Below are 20,836 nucleotides of genomic sequence, written 5' to 3' on the forward strand. Positions count from 1 at the left end.
CGCCTTCGCTGGACCCGCATTGCCCCCTAGTGCCGCGCGGAGTCAGGGCGCCGGGCTCCCCCGCCTGATGTCACCGCCGTGCAGTCAGCCCAGAGGCGGCTCATTGAAAGCAGACCCTCCTCGGCGCTAGCTGGGCGGAGGCGCCGCTGTCCGCAGACCCGCCGCGGGCCGGGCAGAGCCGGGCGCCCCCTGCCCCGCCGCCCGCTCCTCCCCGCCGCTCCCCGCGAGCCCGGCCCGGCGCGCCTGACGTGGACCATTAAACTTGGAGCTGCCGCTTCGTCCCCTCTCTCCTCCTCCTCGCTGTGACAGGCGAGCGATCGGCTTGGTGCAGGCAGGAGACGTGCTGCCGGGCTGGGCTGCCCGGGGGAGATGACTTCTCGCCAGGAGGGCGCCTCTGGGAAGAAGACCACGGGGAAAGCAAAGTTTCAGGGCAGCTGAGGAGCCTTTGCCAGCCCTTCCCAGCCCTGTCACCCCTCTGGCTATGGAGGGCGGACTCTAAAATGAATCCCGATCTGGACACCGGCCACAACACATCAGCACCTGCCCACTGGGGAGAGTTGAAAAATGCCAACTTCACTGGCCCCAACCAGACCTCGAGCAACTCCACACTGCCCCAGCTGGACGTCACCAGGGCCATCTCCGTGGGCCTGGTGCTGGGCGCCTTCATTCTCTTTGCCATCGTGGGCAACATCCTAGTCATCTTGTCTGTGGCCTGCAACCGTCACCTGAGGACGCCCACCAACTACTTCATCGTCAACCTGGCCATTGCCGACCTGCTGCTAAGCTTCACCGTGCTTCCCTTCTCCGCGGCCCTGGAGGTGCTCGGCTACTGGGTGCTGGGCCGTATCTTCTGTGACATCTGGGCCGCCGTGGATGTCCTGTGCTGCACAGCCTCCATTTTGAGCCTGTGCGCCATCTCCATCGACCGCTACATCGGGGTGCGCTACTCTCTGCAGTACCCGTCGCTGGTCACCAGGAGGAAGGCCATCTTGGCACTCCTCAGTGTCTGGGTCTTGTCCACGGTCATCTCCATTGGGCCTCTTCTTGGGTGGAAGGAGCCGGCGCCCAATGATGACAAGGAATGTGGGGTCACTGAAGAACCCTTCTATGCCCTCTTCTCCTCCCTGGGCTCCTTCTACATCCCTCTGGCGGTCATTCTGGTCATGTACTGCCGGGTCTACATCGTCGCCAAGAGGACCACCAAGAACCTGGAGGCTGGAGTCATGAAGGAGATGTCCAACTCCAAGGAGCTGACCTTGAGGATCCACTCCAAGAACTTTCACGAGGACACCCTCAGCAGTACCAAGGCCAAGGGCCACAACCCCAGGAGTTCCATAGCTGTCAAACTTTTTAAGTTCTCCCGGGAAAAGAAAGCGGCCAAGACCTTGGGCATTGTAGTCGGCATGTTCATCTTGTGCTGGCTACCGTTCTTCATCGCTCTGCCGCTTGGTAAGTTGGGGACGGGTGGAGGGGAACGGGGCATTTTCAGATCTTGGGTCTACTGATGAGCTTACTCTAAAGTTTTGTGTGGGTTTTAGTGTTTTATGCAGTCTGTGTGTGTTTGGAGGTTGGGGAATATTGTTTGTTCTGCAAAGGCTTTGCAGATTGGGTAGGTGGCTAAGAACCAACTCAGGTGTTCGTGGAACGCGCTAAGGTACGAGTCACTTGAAATAGAACCTCGGGAGGCAAATCTGGTATGTGCAATGACTCATTCAACCGCCTTGGTTTAATAATTAAAAAGGACACTGGACTCGAACATCACACCAGCGTTATTTCAGTAGTAATCATGTGCCCGCTAAGGCGGCGTCACTAAAGCAGCATACAAAAGAGTTTGTAGTTACCGCAGACACGGCATTTGGGAAGCAGGGAGGCAGCTCGTACACAGAAAGGCAGTTTTCATTCAGCATTTCCAGGGCTCCTGCAGAGATCCACGCTCCTCAAGAGCTTTGCAGAGGCTGCCTTCTCCCCCTCGTCCTTTCACCACTTGCTCTCACCTCCACGCACTCCCTCCTTTACGAGTTAATAAGAGCGTTTTACAGCCTCACAGCCGCAACCAGCCTTTAGCTAAAACTTGAGATTTGAAAGAGAAGGAAGACGGCCAGAGGGTCACACATTCTCAGTTTCCACCCCAAAATATCCCTAACTCTGGTGATTTATGGAATGTCCAGAATTAAATTATAGTTGCGCTTCACCTTCAGCTACCAGACACCAAGTCCTGCTAGTATGAAACTGAGCCCTTTCTCTCCTATGAAAATGTGCCCATCTTCTTTTGTTTGGGAGTCCTACTGAGTGAGTTGTTCAAAAGGCTACCTGACTTCCTCTAAGGATGAAGCCAAGGTCTGGATAGGAGGTAAACCTAGAGGAGGGTACTGTGACATGCTGTCCACACGGCTCAGGAAACACTTGTCCCTTCTCTGAGGCAGTGATCTGCTTTGATTTCTTTTTTCTATCCCTGGGGGACACTCCAGAAAATGAATGGAGGGAGGTAATTATGACAGAGTCATGTGCTGTGATATCAGAAGAGACAACAGCTGCTACTTGCCATGGACCACTAACGCCTGCAGTCACACCAGGGGCTCAGTTGGAACTGAACATAAACAAATCCCCGAAGTAACAAAAATCCTAAAGACACACTGCTTCCAAGAGAAAGAGCCAAATAGAAAGAGGGTAAACTGATGTCGGGAGTTTCCATTTTAAAATGATAAAGAAAAATTGTTTAACCTACTCTCCATATTGTCATTTCTAAGGCTAGCTTTCGAGCTAATGCCTTTCAGAAATATTTTCAGCGTGTGAAGTGGAGAGGGTTTGAAGCTCTACCCGAAGTAGTGATCACATGCCGCTGCCCAGCTTTCTTTTCTTTCCCAAGGTCTCAGGGTCCTTTTGCAGGCTTGTCCAGTTAAAGTGGATGACAGTTCACACTCCATTGGACCATACAAAGATCGTGGTCGCACATGGAGTGATTTGGCCAATAATTAGCCATGTGACCTTGGGCAAATGATGACTTCTCAGTGAGCCTCAATTTCTTCATCTGCAAAATAGGGCTAATTACTATTTGCTCCATGGGGTTTGCGCTAGTGCGTGGAAAGGACTTAGTACAGTGTCTGGTACACAGCAAATACTCAATGAAAGTTAGCTCTTAGTACTACAAACCAAACCCCAATACCCCCTGCAGCTAAAACTGTGTTTTCTTCTCCATTCAGTTGCCAATACCTGTTATTAAAGGCTCAGAAGGGAACTAGATCTTTTTCCTTTCTTCCTTCTTCCCCCGATCCTCAGCCGGCAGAGGCTGTGACCAGAGCATCCTCAGGAAAGACAAAGCCCCAGCAGGATGCAGGAGTGGATGAAAGGTGCAGGCTTTCACTTTAGGGGGCAGGGGAAACAACTGAAGAGGCTGCCAGCATGTTGAAATGGAAAGAGAACTGCTCTGAGGGTCAAGAGCAATAGCGTTATGCATGTGAGCTTTGCCATCGATTAGCTCTGTGAACTTAGGTGTGTTGCTTTACCAGCTGGGCTTCAGGTCTCACTTCCAGGGACCAAGAGGGTTAGACTAGATCAAGGGCTCTCAAACTTCAGTAAGGATCAGAATCATTTGTGGAACTAGATAAAAATTCAGCTTCTAAGATCTAACGCATAGAGAATCCGAGCCAGTAAATCAGAGAAGTCCCAGGAGTCACGTTTAACCAGCCCACCAGGTGATTCTGAAGAGGTGATCCGCAGACCAGGCTTTGAGAAGCACCAGCCAGGGGATGCCTCAGCTCCTTTCAGGCTCCAAGCTCCTGGACACCCAGGTTTTTAAACACTGCAAAGGTTAGCACTTCACCACCCACGCGGTGGTGCAGGACGATGTGGCTTCTCTCTGGGTCCTGCTCTTCACACCCACCCTCAGTTTCTTCTCACTTACACTATTTCAGTTTCCCCCCTCTTTCTATCCATGCCTTTCTGAGACCTTATCTTCCTAACATCTCAGGTCCTTGGCTTCCATGCCACAGAAAGTGAGATGTTCTTGCCACCCTGATGCTATCAGAGCTTGTTTCTCTTCTCCTTGACTTGAAGACTTCCTGACCAACCGTTATCTCCCAGAACTCTCCCAGTGTGCTGTCCCTGAGCTGAGTCCATCCACATACTTCTCCCCTGGAAACCCAACCCTTGGTGGGTAAGGAGTGTGGACTCCAGGCCTTGAACTTGGGATGGACTTCGAAAGTGACTCAAGAGTTTCAAACAGAGAAGGTGCTTAATTAACATGTTCTTAGTAATTTATCAATAGAAAGAGCATCTGAGCAAAATGGAGATGTGGGCTTCTACTTCGTCTGAGTTCAAATAACACCCAAATAAAAGTAGCATGATGTAGAACAATAACTCCTTTGGAATCTGATGCAGGTTCCAAATTCTCAATTTTCCATGAAAGGCTTTTCACTCAGAAGGGGAGAAAGCAGATCTGGGGGAAGACAGTGGTTGGCAAACAGAGAAGCCCAGGTAGGAGTAAACGTCCAGTTGGCGATAGACTTCCAGGTGCCTGGATGGCACGAGATTTCTATCGCTGTGTTTGTCTTCTCTGTGGAAGAGGAGGGTTGGGATTCCTCCTGGGAAGGAAGGAAAATAGCCTTGCCCCCTACAGGGTCCTGGTCAGAGGCCCCATTTGTTTTCCTTCCTCCCTTGTTTTTATTTTTGGGAGCAAGGTTGGGCTGCCTGCAGAGACAGGCCTCCCATCTCCTGTGGAGCCCTCCCCACCTGTAACACCCTCCCTATCTCCTCCCCACCCTTTTTCCCTGTGGCCTCAGACCAAGTTGGGCCAGGGACCAGCTCTCACTTACTCAGGAGCAGGGATGAATCCACCAAACAAGGGCCTCTTTATTCAGCCCCTGGAATCAGGCCACGGAGGGACAGGAAATAATTGGAATATAATATAGTAGCATTTCTACTTGATGGGCGATGTGCACGGTGTCCAAGGAATCTTCAGCTGCCTGGCATTACAATGAAGGCCAACTCCCACCCGCCTGGTCAGGGTTCAAGAAGTGGCTGGGCTATTGAGGGATGTGCGTTGCACTGGGGTGCAGGGGGGTGTGGTAGATGGGGGTGCGGGTGGGTAGCAGGAAGCACTGGGCAGCCAACTGGTAGCTGGGCTGTGTGTGTTGTTTCGAAAACACTGGAACCTTGCCTCGCTCCAAATCCTTCTTCCGTCTTTTAAAATGCTGAAAGGCAGGCATCAGGAAGCCATTATTGAACTAACTGCTTTCCCCTCCAAATAAATGGTCAGTTTCAAAGAAACAGTTGTAATCTCTATAGTACTGGAACCAAATCGGAATCCCTCTCTCCATTGATTGGTTTCTCCAGTCCTCTCATTCAAATTAGGGCTGATGAATTTCCAGCTCCCACAAGAGCATAAGGGAGGTTGGGGGTCTCAGAGATGGCTTAGGACAGAGCCACCCCCGCAGACACACACTGATCCTCCAGTTCTGAGGTTTCAAAACAGGGATTTGAGTTGCTCACCGGGAAATCAATTGGTTTGAGTGAGGGAAAATTTTACACACAGGGAATCCTTCCTAGAAGAGGGAGATCTTACTGCAGGAAAATACATTGTCACTTATAAGATCATTAATGAAGACTTCCTAAAGCACCTACTATGTGCTAGGCATTGTACTAATCACTGGGTGGTTGAACCAAAGCAAACATGGCCCCTGCGTGCAGGAGGCTCACAGCCCAGTGAGATCCTATTATCATGGAGCACATACTATGTACCAGACATTCTGCTAGGCCCTCTACAGACATTATCTCACTAATCCTCACAGCTACCCTGACAGGGGAAAGTAATTGCTCCCTCTCGACAGTTAAATATACTGAAGCTCAGAGAGGTTAGACTTCTTGCCCAAGGTCACACAGCAAGTAAATGGTAGAGACAAGAATTGAATCCGTGTCTGTCAGAACAGGCACTTGCCTGGTCCAGTGCACAAAGAGGTCTGACCTTTTTGCTTTCTGGTCCCAACCTGCTCTCATAGCAAATGTTCTCCAGAAACCCCAGAGCCACCTTGTCAAAAGCTGATTATTCTACTTCTGTTACAAAACCCTGTCTTTCTTCCATTCCCCACTCACCCCTGAAAAAAATTCACTCATAAACTATCAGGGAAGGTCATCCACATTCTAGCTCAGGGCTCGGCTTTCTCTATACCTCCTGCACTGTGCATGACATGGATCTCTCAACACTGGGCATTTAGTCTCCCCAACCAGGAAGAAAAAGTGGGATCTTGCCCTTCATAGAGGGACCTGTTTCCACATCTTTAATCATTCATTCATTCATTCACTGAATAAGTATGTATTTATTGGAAGCCTACTAGGTCCAGGCGTTGTGCTGGAGATTGTGGAGCAAAGCAGCTGTGTTTCACGTTCTCGTAGAATTTAGTTCTAGTGAGGAACACAGGTAATTTGAAAAATACACACATGCAAATAAACATAAATGCAAATCGTGAAAAAAGATTTGAAGAAAAGGGGTATGCTGCTATTAGAAGTATACAACAGGGATCGGTATATCACAGGGATCCCTGAGTGGCATTTAGGCAGAACCCTGAACAGTTTGGAGGAGCTAATTCAGTGAAAGGGGCAGGTAGAAGAAGAGAGCTCCAGGCAGAAGGAAGGGCACACCTGAAAGTCCTGAGGGAGGCGCTGGTAGGGAGCTACCAGAGCCTGGAGAACAGAGGGGAGGCAGGTGCAAGTCGAGGCTGGAGGTGCAGGCACACGTGGGGCCGTGCAGGGGCTTTTGTGCCACGTTAAGGATTTTAGATTTTATGATAAATTAATTGCCGTGGCCAGTACTGAAGGATTTGAAGCCGACAAGAGATACAATCTGATTATGTGTTTAAAAGATGACTCAGGCAGCTACATGGAGCACAGAGCAGAGATGGGGCAGTTAGGAGGCTGTAATCCCAGTGAGTGCCGGTGGTAAGTAATTTAGACCACGCTGGTAGCAGTGGAGATGCGGAGAAGTAGACAGATTCAAGGACTTGGGGATGGGTTGGTTATGATACAGGAGAATAAGAGATGTATCTGGAATAGCCCTGAGGTTACTGGGTGAAACAGAACCAAGAGGATTCCTCCCAGGATCTCCTCAGATCCCATTCATCAGGGCTCACAAGATACCATGCTAGGAATGATACGCCAGACACTCTTATGAGGTGAGTGGACAAAATGGCCCAACCCAAAAACCAGGAGCCATGACCATCAGCAAACCCAGATGCTCATTAGAAACATCTGGCAGGGGACTGCTTTCAACAGCACAGATTCTTGAGCTCTACCACAGACCTTTGTATCAGAATCTTTCATGATGGGGCCATGAATCTCAATTTTTAACCAGTTCTCACAGGCAATTATGCTACCAGCATAGCACTAGTCCTCCCCACGCCTGGGAACCTGGAATGAACACCCCTCGGAGAACCAGAGTTTGGTTAAACTTCCCCCAGTGCAGCCAGAAACATCCCCAGTCCTGCCCAGTCCCTCGGGCCAGCCCATACAGAGGAAGGCAGAGGATTGTTAGGAGGGAAGGTGAACTCTTCAAACCAGAGCCTCCCTGGAGAAGGGGAGGAGAATGAGCACTGTGGAAGCAGGTCTTCACTGTAGCAGGTAACACTGCTCAACACTAAATGTTCTGTATAGCTTGTAATTTTCACAGCCCCTCTGCAGAGCAAGGATCATCACCCTGTGTCTAGAGTTCAGAGAGGTTTGGTAAATTGCCCAAGGTCACACAGCTAGTAAATGATAGAATCTATTAGACTCCATATTTGGCACTCAATAAACATGTTGTCACTACAGTGCTTCCAGACATTGGTCTGAGGTCTGGTGCCCATGGGTGATAAAATTTTTACCGGCTCATGACAAAATGAAAGAAGAGTCAGGAAGATTCTGTGTTTTTCCAAACGTAGTCAATATAAATGACTGTTCTTTCATTCTAAAGACTATGTCCTGTCTATTTGGGGAAACTGAAATAACGTTTCTTTAGTGGAATGATGGTAGTAAGTGACGGTGACAGTCGTGTGTGTGTGTGTGCGCAGTATTCTACTTGGCAAAATAAAGGGTTACTAACCCTATGGCTGTCCCCACCAAAAATTTGTTTTGAAATTTTACTGTGAGTCTCCTAAAGTCTTAGAATCATGGGAGACACCATGATAGTTAGGCACGATAAATATTTGTGGGAGAAAGCAGGAAGAAAGGGGGAGGGTGATTTATCCTCTCCGTGATGGATAAACAAATTAGCCTCAGCTTTGCCATAAGAGTCAAAGGCGTAGGGCAGGGGGCAGGGAGGGTGGTGCGGGGGAAGGATGATGTGTGTGGAGTCATGCTTGTCAGGTATGCTAGGATGGGGGCCATTTGTGGAAGCACCCAGTCCTTCTGGGGTGCAACAGACCACAGAAATGCCAGTGGGCGTGTGTGTAGCTGCAGTACCATCACAGGTGGGCCTATTAAGACCTCTAATGCAGGAGATGCCTTTACCTGAGGATGTGTGGCTCATAAAAATAACGGATGGCCACCCGGCCACAATGGGAAATTGCTTTCTCCCACATCTGCAGGATGTTTCCGCAGTCACTGTGCTCCCTCACCACCTCTGATAATGGTAATGCTAATAGCTCCATTGATTAGGTCTTGCCATGTGCCCGGCTTACACCAGGCTAAGGGTGCTTTCTATGCATGCTCTCATTCACTCCTCTCCAGAGGCTTACCAAATGGACACTATTGTTGTCTCCAGTTTACAGATGAGAAAACTGAAGTCCAGAGAGATTGGGTGATTTGCCTCAGGCCACCCAGCTGATTAGTGACAGAACCTGGATTCACATCTAGGCAATCAGATAAAGCTAAAGGGTTCATTACTGGGGGTATACTAGGTGTGGGGCTCTGAGCCCTGATTTATGGAAGCCCAAAGAGGCCCTAGGGAAAGCAGAGTCTATTGTGAGAAGATGGAAAGGAAGGGCAAGTGGCTGCCTATTATTCAGCAACCAAAAGGCACCATAGCCTGGTGAGAACATAAGGAATATAAAAATAATTGGGTCTTTCCCCTAGCAAGCTAAGTCAAAATTTCTCTTTCTCTTATTATGGGTGCTTTAGATTTTTTTTCAGCTTCACAACATATTACGGGTAGTGCCAGATGCCTTTAAGGCTTTTATCAAATTGGGGCTTTGGGGTTAAACACATAAAATTTACAACACTTTTTCACAGCCTAATTTCTGGCTGCATACATTTCAGAACTTGATTCACCTCTTCACCACATACGTGTGATCTCAGCACCACAGGACTCTCTCCTACCTTGGATCAGCCTCTGGTCCTACCTCTTGATGTCACAAAGGCTGGCATCGTGGACAAGAGAGTATTTCTAGAAGCTGTTTTTCCACTTTGCAGTACCCCTGACTAGTGATAACCTAGCTATACAGAAAGAAAATGCACATATATGTATATAAGAATATACATATATGCACACCATATATGTATATTCAAGAGAACCCAAATGAAATGTATCTTTAACTCTTAGCTAGTTCCCAAAAATGCCCACAGCCCCTATACTAACACCCACATGAAGGGAAATATGACAGAGGGAAGTTGGAGTGGAATAAGATAGTGGTCCTCACCAGTTGCAAGTAATAGATCTTACTCATGAAAACTTTGCAAAACAATACTACCCAGAAGAGACACGCTGGGATCCCACCCAGGGATTTGGAGGGTCCCATGAAGAGAGGACCTCTGAGGTTAAGGAAGTGCCCATGGTCCACCCCAAACACTACCGGGGTGGCTCTCTCTAGCAGCCTCGTGACTGATGGACTTATGTGTGAACTTTTTGTAAGCAGTGACGGCGTCTTTCCTCTTTGCCTAACACGGGTGCTAGGAGCGCACCTTAACTCGGTTTGCTGTTTCCCCATATACACCTTACCTTGTCCTTACCCTATCTGTTTTTTCATACTCTTCCCTCTGGCAGGAATGCTCTTCCCATACCCTCTGAACATCCAAATCCTGTCCACCTGTAGACCCCCAGTTCTGTGGACACTTCTCTTAGGAAGTCTTTCCTGGTCCCCACCCCTTTCCCTGGTGGTGATGGCTGCCTTTCTACCTTGTGTATGGTGCTTGTCACATTTGTTCACGGGAATCAGGACTGATTGGCCCATCTTCAGCAGTGTTACTGGGCTGCAAACCTCTGGAGGAAATGGTCCAGGTTTCACTCATCTTCCTGTCCTCCATGCCCAGAGACATGTACCTACTAGACTCCCAATAAAAGTAGCAATTGCAGCTCTGATTCACACAGTATGTGCCAGACTTCATCTACCATTTGAACCTCCCAATAGCCCATCAGATAGGTATTAATGTTCTGCTCACTTTATAAATGAGGAAACGGGCTTAGAGGTTAGGTGACTTGTCCCATTCCTTGAAAATACCACAAGCACGTCGAAACTGTCTTGACTGCTCTTGTGAAACCAAAAGGCCAATATGGGTCTGGTTATGGGCCCAATGAAGAAAGATTAGATAGATGAAGACCGGAGTGGACCCAAGTTATGAGCTTGAAAATTGGACAACATCTTCATTCTTCATAAAAGTTGCCATTCCGCCACCTCTGGGGGAGACCTGTCTATTGCCAGTCGGTCCCCATTTTCCCTCACCTTCTCAGCCCTTGTCACCTGCCTCTCACCTCTGGGAGGGATATGGTCAGAGTTGGTCCCCACAGAAGTAGGACAGGAGGACACAATTCTGGTGACTTTATAGCAGGGCCTGATTAAGACCTTCAGAAAGGCCCAAGGTATTGAGAAGTGAATGCTGCCCCCACCTCCAAATGTAATTCTAAATTCTCTCTGTCTCTCTCTCTCTCTCTCTCTCTGTCTCTCTCTCTCTCTCTCTCTCTCTCTCTCTCTCTCTCACACACACACACACACACACACACACACGACATACACACACACATGCCCTAAAATGAATGGAAGGAAGGCCAACATTCTAATTTATCCCATGAAGTCTACTTTGATGTCTTTAATATCAAAGCATTTCTCCACAAAAGTGAAGGTGTCCAGCTTTGCTAATGCACCAAAGATACACTGGGTCTGTTTGTAGGTGATATAGCATTGCTCTATGATGGGGTGACCAGACATCCCACTTTCCCTGAGCCAGTCTCCACTTACGTCTGTTACCAAGGGCACTATGATGATTATTGTAACCCTCTCATATTCTCAAAATGTCTCAATTTGAATGATAAAAGTACCTCGATATTTTAACTCCCGGAGTAAGAGTGTTTACAATGGAACATCCAGTGGTGCCTTGGTTTCACTGAGAAGCCTGAGATGGGGGAGGAGAGAGTCTGGCATCCATGGCCTCAGCAGTACAGAGAAAGATTAATAATGAGAGAATGAAGTGAACATTAATTGAAGGAGGAAAGGCACAACTTCACGTGTGTGTTTTTTGTGGGAAAAAGGAATTAATGTAAAGGTTGGTTGGAAATTTTTAAGTCTTCATTCAGTTAATTTACCCTACTTGCACGAGTGAGTCACTGAGCTGGGATCTGAATCCATGGCTGGCTGACCCTAAATACTTAGATGAGTGAGTCAGTGAAGGAGTGGATCCATTTCAGCACAAGGCAGATGGTATGATCTGAACGATGAGTGTCTCCAGAATGAAGAGGAGATGGAAAGAAGGGTGGGCCAAAGTGAATTTGGGGGGAAGAGAAGAAAAGCGAGCTATGTCCTAGGTACTGGTCAGGCTGGAATGATGGTAGGGGAGGGGTATCTTCACCCATTCATCACCCCCCTCCTGACATGACAGAGCGTAGGTCAGCCCATTATACCGTCCTCACTGGCAGGCTTGTGTTCTTAGATTGTGTCAACAGCACACTTGTGACCACACCCAGGGGCAGCACACGTGAGTCTCCTTTGAGCACTCAAGTGCCCCTCTCTGGTGTGAGCACACAAAGTCCGCTGTAAAAGTCACACCAATGAACAGTTCATGCCGAAATGTTCAGAAATAGAAATGTCCCTAGCACATGCAAGTGGACCATTCCTTTCAGAGCCCCATTTAACTTTTTCCAGGGGTATCTGCGCACAGTGTCTTGCTCCCCTGAAGCTGGGATGCATTTGGGGCTTGGCTTCGCACGCTCGTTAAAATTCTTCTTTAAGATAGAGTTTCCTGCCAAGCTAACATGCATCGCTTTGAGGCTGAGCTCAGCACCCTGGCCATGGCCCAGAAGGAGGTTAAAATAGGACCAAGGGCAAGCCGGGCTCACTGTCATTCACAGGCATGGGCCCCAGGGCTCACGCCACCAGCACAGGGCCAGGCAGAGATCCAGAGAGGCAGCTGGTGGGGGAGGAGGGGGTGCTACCAACTGGAACAACCAAAAAAAAGTTACATCTCTGATTTATATATTCAGGCCATCAATCACCCTCTGGCATCAAGAGAAAGTGGTACCTGCTTCCAGGTATACCCTCATAGTGTCATTTGTGACTCCTTGTCCCCAGCTCTGCAGACTTTATCTTAAGCAAAAGTTCTTGGGCTTTTTGGTTGCACGGGCCCCTTTGGCAATCTGGTGAAGCCCCTTATAATAGATACATAAAATAAGATACACAGGATATCAAAGAAAATCAGTTATGTTGAAATAGCTATTATAATGTTGAAAAAACAAATTTACTGTAGAGTAAACCAATGTTCTTCATTATTAACATATTAAACAAGATCTAGCAGCAAGTCAGATAAATAACTACTATAACTTGAAGTAGTGGCAAGTGGAAATATTTCAAGATATCTGCAACAAACATAATATAATATCGTAAATCTGATTTCTGTGGGCAACAAATCCTGCTAATTCTACAGTGGCTTGTTGCCTGCATTCCTGTGGAAGAAAATGCTAACTTTCAGCCAAAGGTTAATTCTTTAAAAAAAATTAAAAAAATAATTTTTCCCATCCAAGTTCAGGGACTCCCTAACCCCAGAATAAGAACCCTGTCCTATGACATTATAAAGATGTACTTCAGGACATGAGGTTTTCTATACTTTTTTCTTTCAAATTATATAGTCTTAGGACCACAGGGAACTTGGACTGTGCCATTGTGCTTTGTAACTGTCTTGCATGATGACTTGTAGCAATTTTTAAATCTACTTTCTTTATTTAAAAATAGTGCAGAGACTTTTATTTAAATCAAGGAGAATAAAAAAAAAAGAAAAATCATTCCCACACCAGACCCCAGGTCCACCTCTATCCAGCACTCTCAGTCTTTTTCCCCAGGAGCAAACACTGTTACCAGGTTGTGTATAGTTCCAGAAATAGTCTATTTATCTGTAAGCATCCATATACATAGGTATATATGTGTAAATATTTGAGTGTGTATGTGTGTGGAATGTATGTTTACATCCTGTTTATTTTTACAAATGGTATCATTTTATAAACACTATAGTGGAGGTTACGTTTTACACTCAACAGCATATCTTGGGCATAGTTCTGTCAGGATGTATAGTTACTGCTTTCCTTTTCATGGCTGTATAGTAATCCATCTATGGAATATCCTATTTTATTTAACAATTTCCCAGCTCATTGACATTAGGTTATTTTTGGTTTTTCCATACTAAAAACAGTGTTGCAGTGAGTACTCTTGTCTATGTGTCTGTGCCCACATATTCAGGATAAATTCCTAGAGACAGAATCACTGGAGCAAGAAATATTTGATATTTTAGGTTTAACCTGATTATGTTCAATTTTACTAAATAAGGAATTTTAAATATATTAAAATGTAAAGTTGTTAAAATAAATAGGTTAGATCTATTGTGTAGGAGGGTTGTCATGATATTTACGTGAAAAAGACAAGTCATAGGGTTTTATGTAATCCTATTTTTAAAAGCTATTAGTCACCTCCAGGGGTAGAGAGAAGTGAGGAGGAGTAGATTATTAACTTTTTTATACACCTCTGTATTTCATATTTCACATTATTTCACGTGTGTGTGTGTGTATACACAAATTACATCACCTAGTGCTTTTATCACTAAGTATCAAGTGTGGACTTCTTGCCGTTTCAATAAAACTGAATCATTTCAGTTTTTAATTTGTATTTCACATCTTTTTTTTTTTTTTTTTTTTTTTTTTTTTGTGGTACGCGGGCCTCTCCCTGCTGTGGCCTCTCCCGTTGCGGAGCACAGGCTCCGGATGCACAGGCTCAGCGGCCATGGCTCATGGGCCCAGCCGTTCCGCGGCATGTGGGATCTTCCCAGACCGGGGCACAAACCCGTGTCCCCTGCATTGGCAGGCGGACTCCCAACCACTGCGCCACCAGGGAAGCCCTGTATTTCACATCTTTTAAATGATGTATTGCAATCCATAATAGAAGGTACCATAATGTGTTATATATAACCAATCCACTTATGACGATAGTGGTCATATTTATGTAAATAGATAAGACACACACAAGGTATCACATTCACAAGGCCCAAGTGTAGAATGAAAAGAATGTCCCTCTCAGTTCCTTGGTCCCCACATATCGAATTCCCCTCCCTGGAGGCAACTATTAATACCAGTTTCTTGCACATCCTTTCAGAGATATTCTATGCATATAAAAATATATTTATACATTCTTTTTAATAGAAATAACATGCTATTCTGCACTTTGCTTTTTTCACTGAACAGTGCATCTTGGAAATTTTCCACTTCAGTATAAATAGAGCAACCTCATTCTTTTTGATACTGCATAGTATTCCTTTTTCTTCCAAAAAGACTTCTATAGAAGGACATTTAGGTTGTTTCAAATCTTTTATTATTACAGACAACACTGTAGTGAATATTCCTGTACATACTTCACTATTTCCCACATTATACGATTAAAATCCTGAAAGTGGGCTCTTCTGAGTAAATTTTTTTTTAATTTTTATAAATACTGCCAAATCATCCTGCATAGAGATTGTACCAATTTTCAGTTCCTTAACTGACATTTGAGAGTGACCACTCATTCCCTAACAGTTTGTTATCAAACTTTTTGATCTCTGCCAACTTGATATGTGAAATACCTGTGAATGAGGTTAAGGATCTTTTTGTATGTTTGATAATCCATCCCCTCTTGATGTACAATTGTTTTGAGTTTTTAGCTGTGACAGATTTTCTTATACATGCACTTTTTTCTTTAATATCTTTTGTACACTTGCCCTTTAGGATTGCCTTAGGATGAAATCCACTTTGAATGGTTAGGATCAAAAGGTAGACTCATGTGAAAGGCCTCAGACACATATTATCAAATTACCCTCTGGGAAGGATGTAGCAATTTACACTCCCACTAAGCGTGTTTCAGCATAGCTGAAGAAACCACTTTTTATGCTGATAGTTCCTCACTGCCTGGGGAAGTTTCAGACATCTGCGTGACAAGTCAGCTTCCCCTCAGAGGTGATAAGATGGCTTGAAAGCTTCAAATCCTCGCAACTAATTCGGTGTCAGCCTTCCAGACTTCAGGGCTAGCAAGCTGCCCTCTTGGAATGCAACACCCCATCCATCAGGGGAGCCAGAGCAAGCAGCAGCTTTGGAATGTGTGTATGTTACCCAGGATCTGAGAACAAAAAGCAGTCACCCAACAGTGTGTAAACGGATTTGATCTTTCACATGGCTGCCAGGGCCACCACGATCCACATCAGTGGTTCGAGGCTCTGGGGCTGATGTACTGATTAAAAACCATAACAAAATAAGATACTCCCCCCCACCCCAGGAAAACAATCAACTTTGAGGCACTCAAGGATGAATTAATAAGGAAGGATTCCGTTGGGCATCCAAGCTTGCTGCACCGACCATGGGGGCCTGTGCTGATCCAGGGAACTCAGTGGACAGTCTATATTTAGACAAGGGCACGGCAAATGCACCACATTTTACTTGCAAAATTCAAATTGGCTCGGAAGATGCCAGCCTCACGAATGGAAAATTTAATCAAGCACTGCTTAAGAAGCAAGGAGATGGCATGTGGAGCAGATTCTTCTGGGGAAGGAGGCTTTTTTGAGAGGCAGGCAATGAGCCCTGGTTAGTCAGGGTGGTAATTTAATCCCGACCTTGAACTGCTAGTCAGGATGGAGAGGCAAAGTTATTTTCAGACTGTACTAAATCTAGAGGTGTTGGAACCAGCATCCAGGATAGGGCAGGGAAGAGATGAACTCTGACCCACTGCCACCAAGTTGGGAGATCAAGAAGATCCTAAGCCAGGAACTGAGATCAGCCAGGGAGTCTCAGAACCTCAGGAAAGCCTTTCCTGCCACCTGTCTCTGTCACTGCCATCCCACCCCCGCTCATCCAGTAAAGAGGGCTGGTACCTTCCCTTTTTCCCTTTCCCTTTCCCTTTCCCTCCCTCCCTCCCTCCCTTCCTCCCTTCCTTCCTCCCTTCCTTCCTTCCTTCCTTCCTTCCTTTCTTCCTTCCTTCCTTCCAAGGAAGCCCTTCACAGGTTCTGTTTGGCTGGCAGCTTGGAGTACTAGAAAGAACAGGGACATTGAAATCAGGCAAATCCAGGTCTGAAGTCCTGGCTCTGCCGCTCATCTCTCTAAGCCTCAGTTAATACATCTGTAAAACGAGACTGAAATCATCTGCTCATAGGATTGGAGTGAGGAATAAATAGGAGAATGGATGAAAAGGACTCAGCTGGGTGCCACACACGAGTAAATAATTCAGAAACATCAGCTATTAATGTATGTGAAGCCTCTAATATAATATCACCTTTGGGGGATACATTTAATAAGGATCTGTTGATAAATTGGGATTATGAGTAATTCTACAAATGGGCTGTGTCTTTGGAGGAAATAAAAATGGGACCAGTTCCTTCTCATTAAAAGGTTGGGGGATTAAAAATAATTTGAGACACCCATGACTTGTCCACTCAGATTTAACCAATGTTAACATGTTGCTGAGTTTGCTACCTATCTTCTTTCTCCTCTTAAATAATATGTTGCAAACACACCTAAAAGGCCCCGCTCCTCATCCCATTCATCTCTCTCCTTCTCAGAGGCAATCACCAGGATGCATATGATTAAGCAGATGCTCTTCTCTACATTTTCCTAGATGTGTCCTCTTAGTAGGCCCAAAATGAGGCCTTGGATTATGTCAGTCCTGAGTTCAAATTCCGCTCCTGCTCCTTTACTGGCTGGGTGGTCTTTGGCAAATTGCTCAACCTCTCTGTTCCTCCTCTCCCTCACTCTTCTCTAAAATGGGACAAATAACACCTACTTCACTGGGTTTTGTGAGAATGAAATAAGATTATTCATGTAAAGCAGTGGTTCACAATCAAGGATGATTTTGCCCCACAGGGGACATTTGACAATGTCAGGAGACATTTTTGATGGTCACAACTGGGGTGTGCCACTGGCATCTAGTGGGAGAGGCCAGGCGTACAGCCGAACATCCTACAATGCACAGGAAAGAATACTCAGTCCCAAGATCTCATTAGCGCCCAAGTAGAGAAAGCCTAATATAAAGCACACTATCGCAAGGGCTTAAAAATACTTATTCAATGAACAGTAAAAAATTCTGATTTTTTTATTTGTTAAGATATTACGTTAGACCCTTCCACGTGCATTATGTCACTAGTATTCCATGAGTTGCCCCTTCTTGGTAAAAAGAATGGTAGAAGGCAAACACAGTTGCTTCTGCTTGTCTGAGACTCTCTGTCCTGCTTGTTAAAGTGGTAAACTTACCGAAAATATAAAATTTCAGGCTAATAGATTAATTGGAAGTTGTTACTCAGAGCCTAACCCCTCCTTGTCTCTGTGAAGAACAAATTGTATCAGCACTTGCAGCCATAAAATGGATTCATTTAAACCACAAATATCCCTTCAACCTAAGCAGGCCCAAGGACTGGCATGGCAAAAAATTAAGGCATCATAATTAAGCCTTTTTGACCCATGTTCACAAGGACTGGATCCCAAAGCCTCAAGAAACTACAGAAGCAGGATAGAATACGGGGAAGAGGAGAGAGGCCAGAGCTCTGCTTCTCTGATTCACCCCAGGCTCGGCTGGACTCCAAATGTTCTGTCCAGGGATTAGAGCCACTGTTACACACAGAGGGTACCCACTATGAAAGGCCTTTGCACTGAGTCTCTAAGTGTGGTCCCCAGCCCAGCAGTATCCACATCACCCAGGAACTTGGTAGAGATGACACCCCAGACCTACTGAGTCAGAAACTGGGAGTGCAGCCAGGCAATCTGGGTGCTCAAGTTCTCCAGGTGATTCAGATGCACACTCAAGATTAAGAAGCAATAACCTAATAAGACCAGATCTCACTTTCCCTGTGGGTCCATTTCCTGTTGCCCATGGCCCTCCCTGCTGTAGCCACACAGCTCACCAATACCTATTCCGAAATGGAGGAGCCACTCCTTACTGGCATTTCCCCTGGGCTGGAAGCTTCACACATATTCTTTAACTTCTGCAAAAATATAAGGAAGATACAATTATTCCTTTTTCCAGATGAGAAAGTCCCAGCTGAGAAACCTTAAACAGCTTGCCCAGGGTCATACCTACAGAAAAGGGCTGGAATCAGGATCTGAATCTAGGTCAGCCTGCCACCAAATCCTGTCCTCTTAATGATGACATCACACTGCCTATTGATGATGAAGAGAGACAGAACATGAACAGATCAGCCCTGCTGGGGCCAATCTGTAAGCCTTGCCAAGTTAGTCTTTAGTGCCCCTCAATCCTCTGTCCTGGGGTTCACCTGCCCATAGGTGACCCCCTGGGATGCTTAACCCCCAGTGACCTGATACTGCCCCCTAGAAGCCAAGGCTGCCCACACTTCAGTGCTCTTGTAGCCTTTGTCTGATGTCCTGGGACTTCAAATCCCCACTCTTCCTCTTACTAGCTGTGTGACTTTGAAGCTGACTCAACCTCTCTGTGCTCCTGTTTCTCATCTGTAAATCAGTTATAATAATACATTCATATCAAGGTTGTTAAAAGGATTAAATGGAATAATAAATATGAAAATATCTAGCCCAGTGCCTCGTGCATAGTAAAAAAAAAAAAAACTCTTCTTTTGTTTTTTTTTTCCCCCATGCTTTACACACTAACAAATATCAAAACTACTCAGTCCAGGGTTGATTCTACTGCAGTCTCATTTATTGGCCAATTAGCTAATATGAGGAGCTAATCTTCACTAAGGTATTAATTCATAATAATGGTTTTCTGTGTTTGCCTCCAACATACCATTTGCACTTCAACCAGGGGCCCTAAGTCCTTGAAATTGTACAGCTTGGGAGGGATTAATGATGGAAGTATTAAGGAATACGGAAGGCCAGTGGGAAGCTTTCCCCATCCATATTGTTCCAATTCAACTCTAATAGACAGGGGATCCCAGAGAAATGGGAAATGGGATAAGAAGGGGAAGTATGCCTCCAAGGTTGCCCCTGACTTTGAAGAGAAAAATGAGCTCCTGGCATCTGAATATCAGGATAGGTGGGAACAATGCAAAAAAAGAAGTGAAATCAAAGACTAATGAGCTGTTTGCCAACATTTAACACAATTGCTTGGTATCTGCATAGTTGAATGTAATAAAGCTTCATTAAAAAGTAGTTATAACAACTAATAAGACTCTAACTAAATTACCTTTCACTGGGCAAGCTGCTTGTGAAGTCCTAATTAGGTTATTTGCTGCCATTGGCCTAGCCTGGGAACAAAAGAAGATTCTGTTATGTCTTCAGGGATGCCTAGAAAGCCAGATCCCTAGACTCATGCAAGAATTGCTAAGAGGCTCTAAATCTGGGGGCAGCTGGTCTGAGACTATCTTAGCTCTCCAAAAACCAGGATGTGTGGCCAGAGTGAAATCCCTTAATAGGTCCCACTGCTCTTAGGAGCCAGACAGTTTAAAAGATGGAAAAGATATTTAAAGATGGAAATTCTAAGAATTTCACTTTACAGAAGAGGGCCTGAGAAGTGATTTATTCAAGGTCTTCCAGCAAGGAGCAATGTGCCCTTCCCCCAACCTCCTCCCACCATGGTCTGGAAAAGACCCAGAACTTGGGCTGCTAGCATGGATTTTCACTTGGGAAGGGAGAGAGAAACAAAAAACACTGGATTCTCAGGGGCTCCTATCTTTGAAGCCGTGTGTGTGTGTGTGTCTGTGTGTTGAGAGTGGTTCAGTCCCAGGTAAACTGAAGACGTACTTACAGTGTGGGTTGAGCTCTCTCCAGCACTGTCTTTGCATTGGTGCCACAGTGTCTTCCTAAAACATAGATCCGGTCACGCCAGCATCCTGCTGAACTACCCAGCGGGTAACTTCTGAGCTCCTGAGTGTGGCAGAGAAGTCTCCTCACAACTGGGTGCCACCCTCCCTCATCACTCAAGACTGAGCTTGGTGCTCAACCAACGGGAATCCCAGCTCTGCCCTCACTAGCTGGGCAGCCTTGAGCAAATTATTTCATCTCTCTCAGCTTCCCCTTTCTGCCTATAAAATGGGGATGACATTGTACTTATCAGGGGAATAGGAAAATTAAATGACAATAAAGCAGGTAAGCCACCGTGACCTGTGCTGTTACCGCTCCAGCCACACAGGAACACTCTCCCTTCCCTGAACACACGTGGCTCCCTCATGTCTGAAACCTTTGCACACGCTCTCCCCTCTGCCTGCAACGCCCCTCACCCTCTTCTCTGCATCATGAATTCTTCCAATTCAGAGGTCCAGCTCAAATGTCATTTCACCTTTGCAGTCTTCCACAGCTCCCCAGGCAGTAGCTACTCCTGTCCTGTGCTTTCCCTGGCCTCGCTTCACCCCTATCAGAACCTTGTCACACTGGGCTGAATGGGTTTTTGATGTCCTTCTCCCCCAGGAGTCTGGGTCTCACCCAGCACAGGCCTGGCACACAGTGAGAACACAGTAAGTGAATAAAATCTTATCACAGGTA

General features: G+C 46.1%; 1 protein-coding gene across 1 annotated transcript in view; it reads left to right on the forward strand.

The window, feature by feature from the left end:
- Window positions 1–290: 290 nt before the first annotated feature.
- The window catches only part of ADRA1B (adrenoceptor alpha 1B), a gene marked incomplete at its 3' end in the record, with an annotated part of 58,255 nt that continues 37,709 nt past the window's right edge, over window positions 291–20,836 (forward strand). The window contains exon 1 of the mRNA XM_082622916.1: window positions 291–1,449. Within this exon, the coding sequence (XP_082479042.1) occupies window positions 501–1,449 (949 nt within the window). The 5' untranslated portion in view covers window positions 291–500. The remainder of the gene's footprint in view (window positions 1,450–20,836) is intronic.

The sequence above is a fragment of the Mesoplodon mirus genome, assembly GCF_964341445.2.
Source record: "Mesoplodon mirus genome assembly, chromosome: 5".
NCBI classification, from domain to species: domain Eukaryota; kingdom Metazoa; phylum Chordata; class Mammalia; order Artiodactyla; family Ziphiidae; genus Mesoplodon; species Mesoplodon mirus.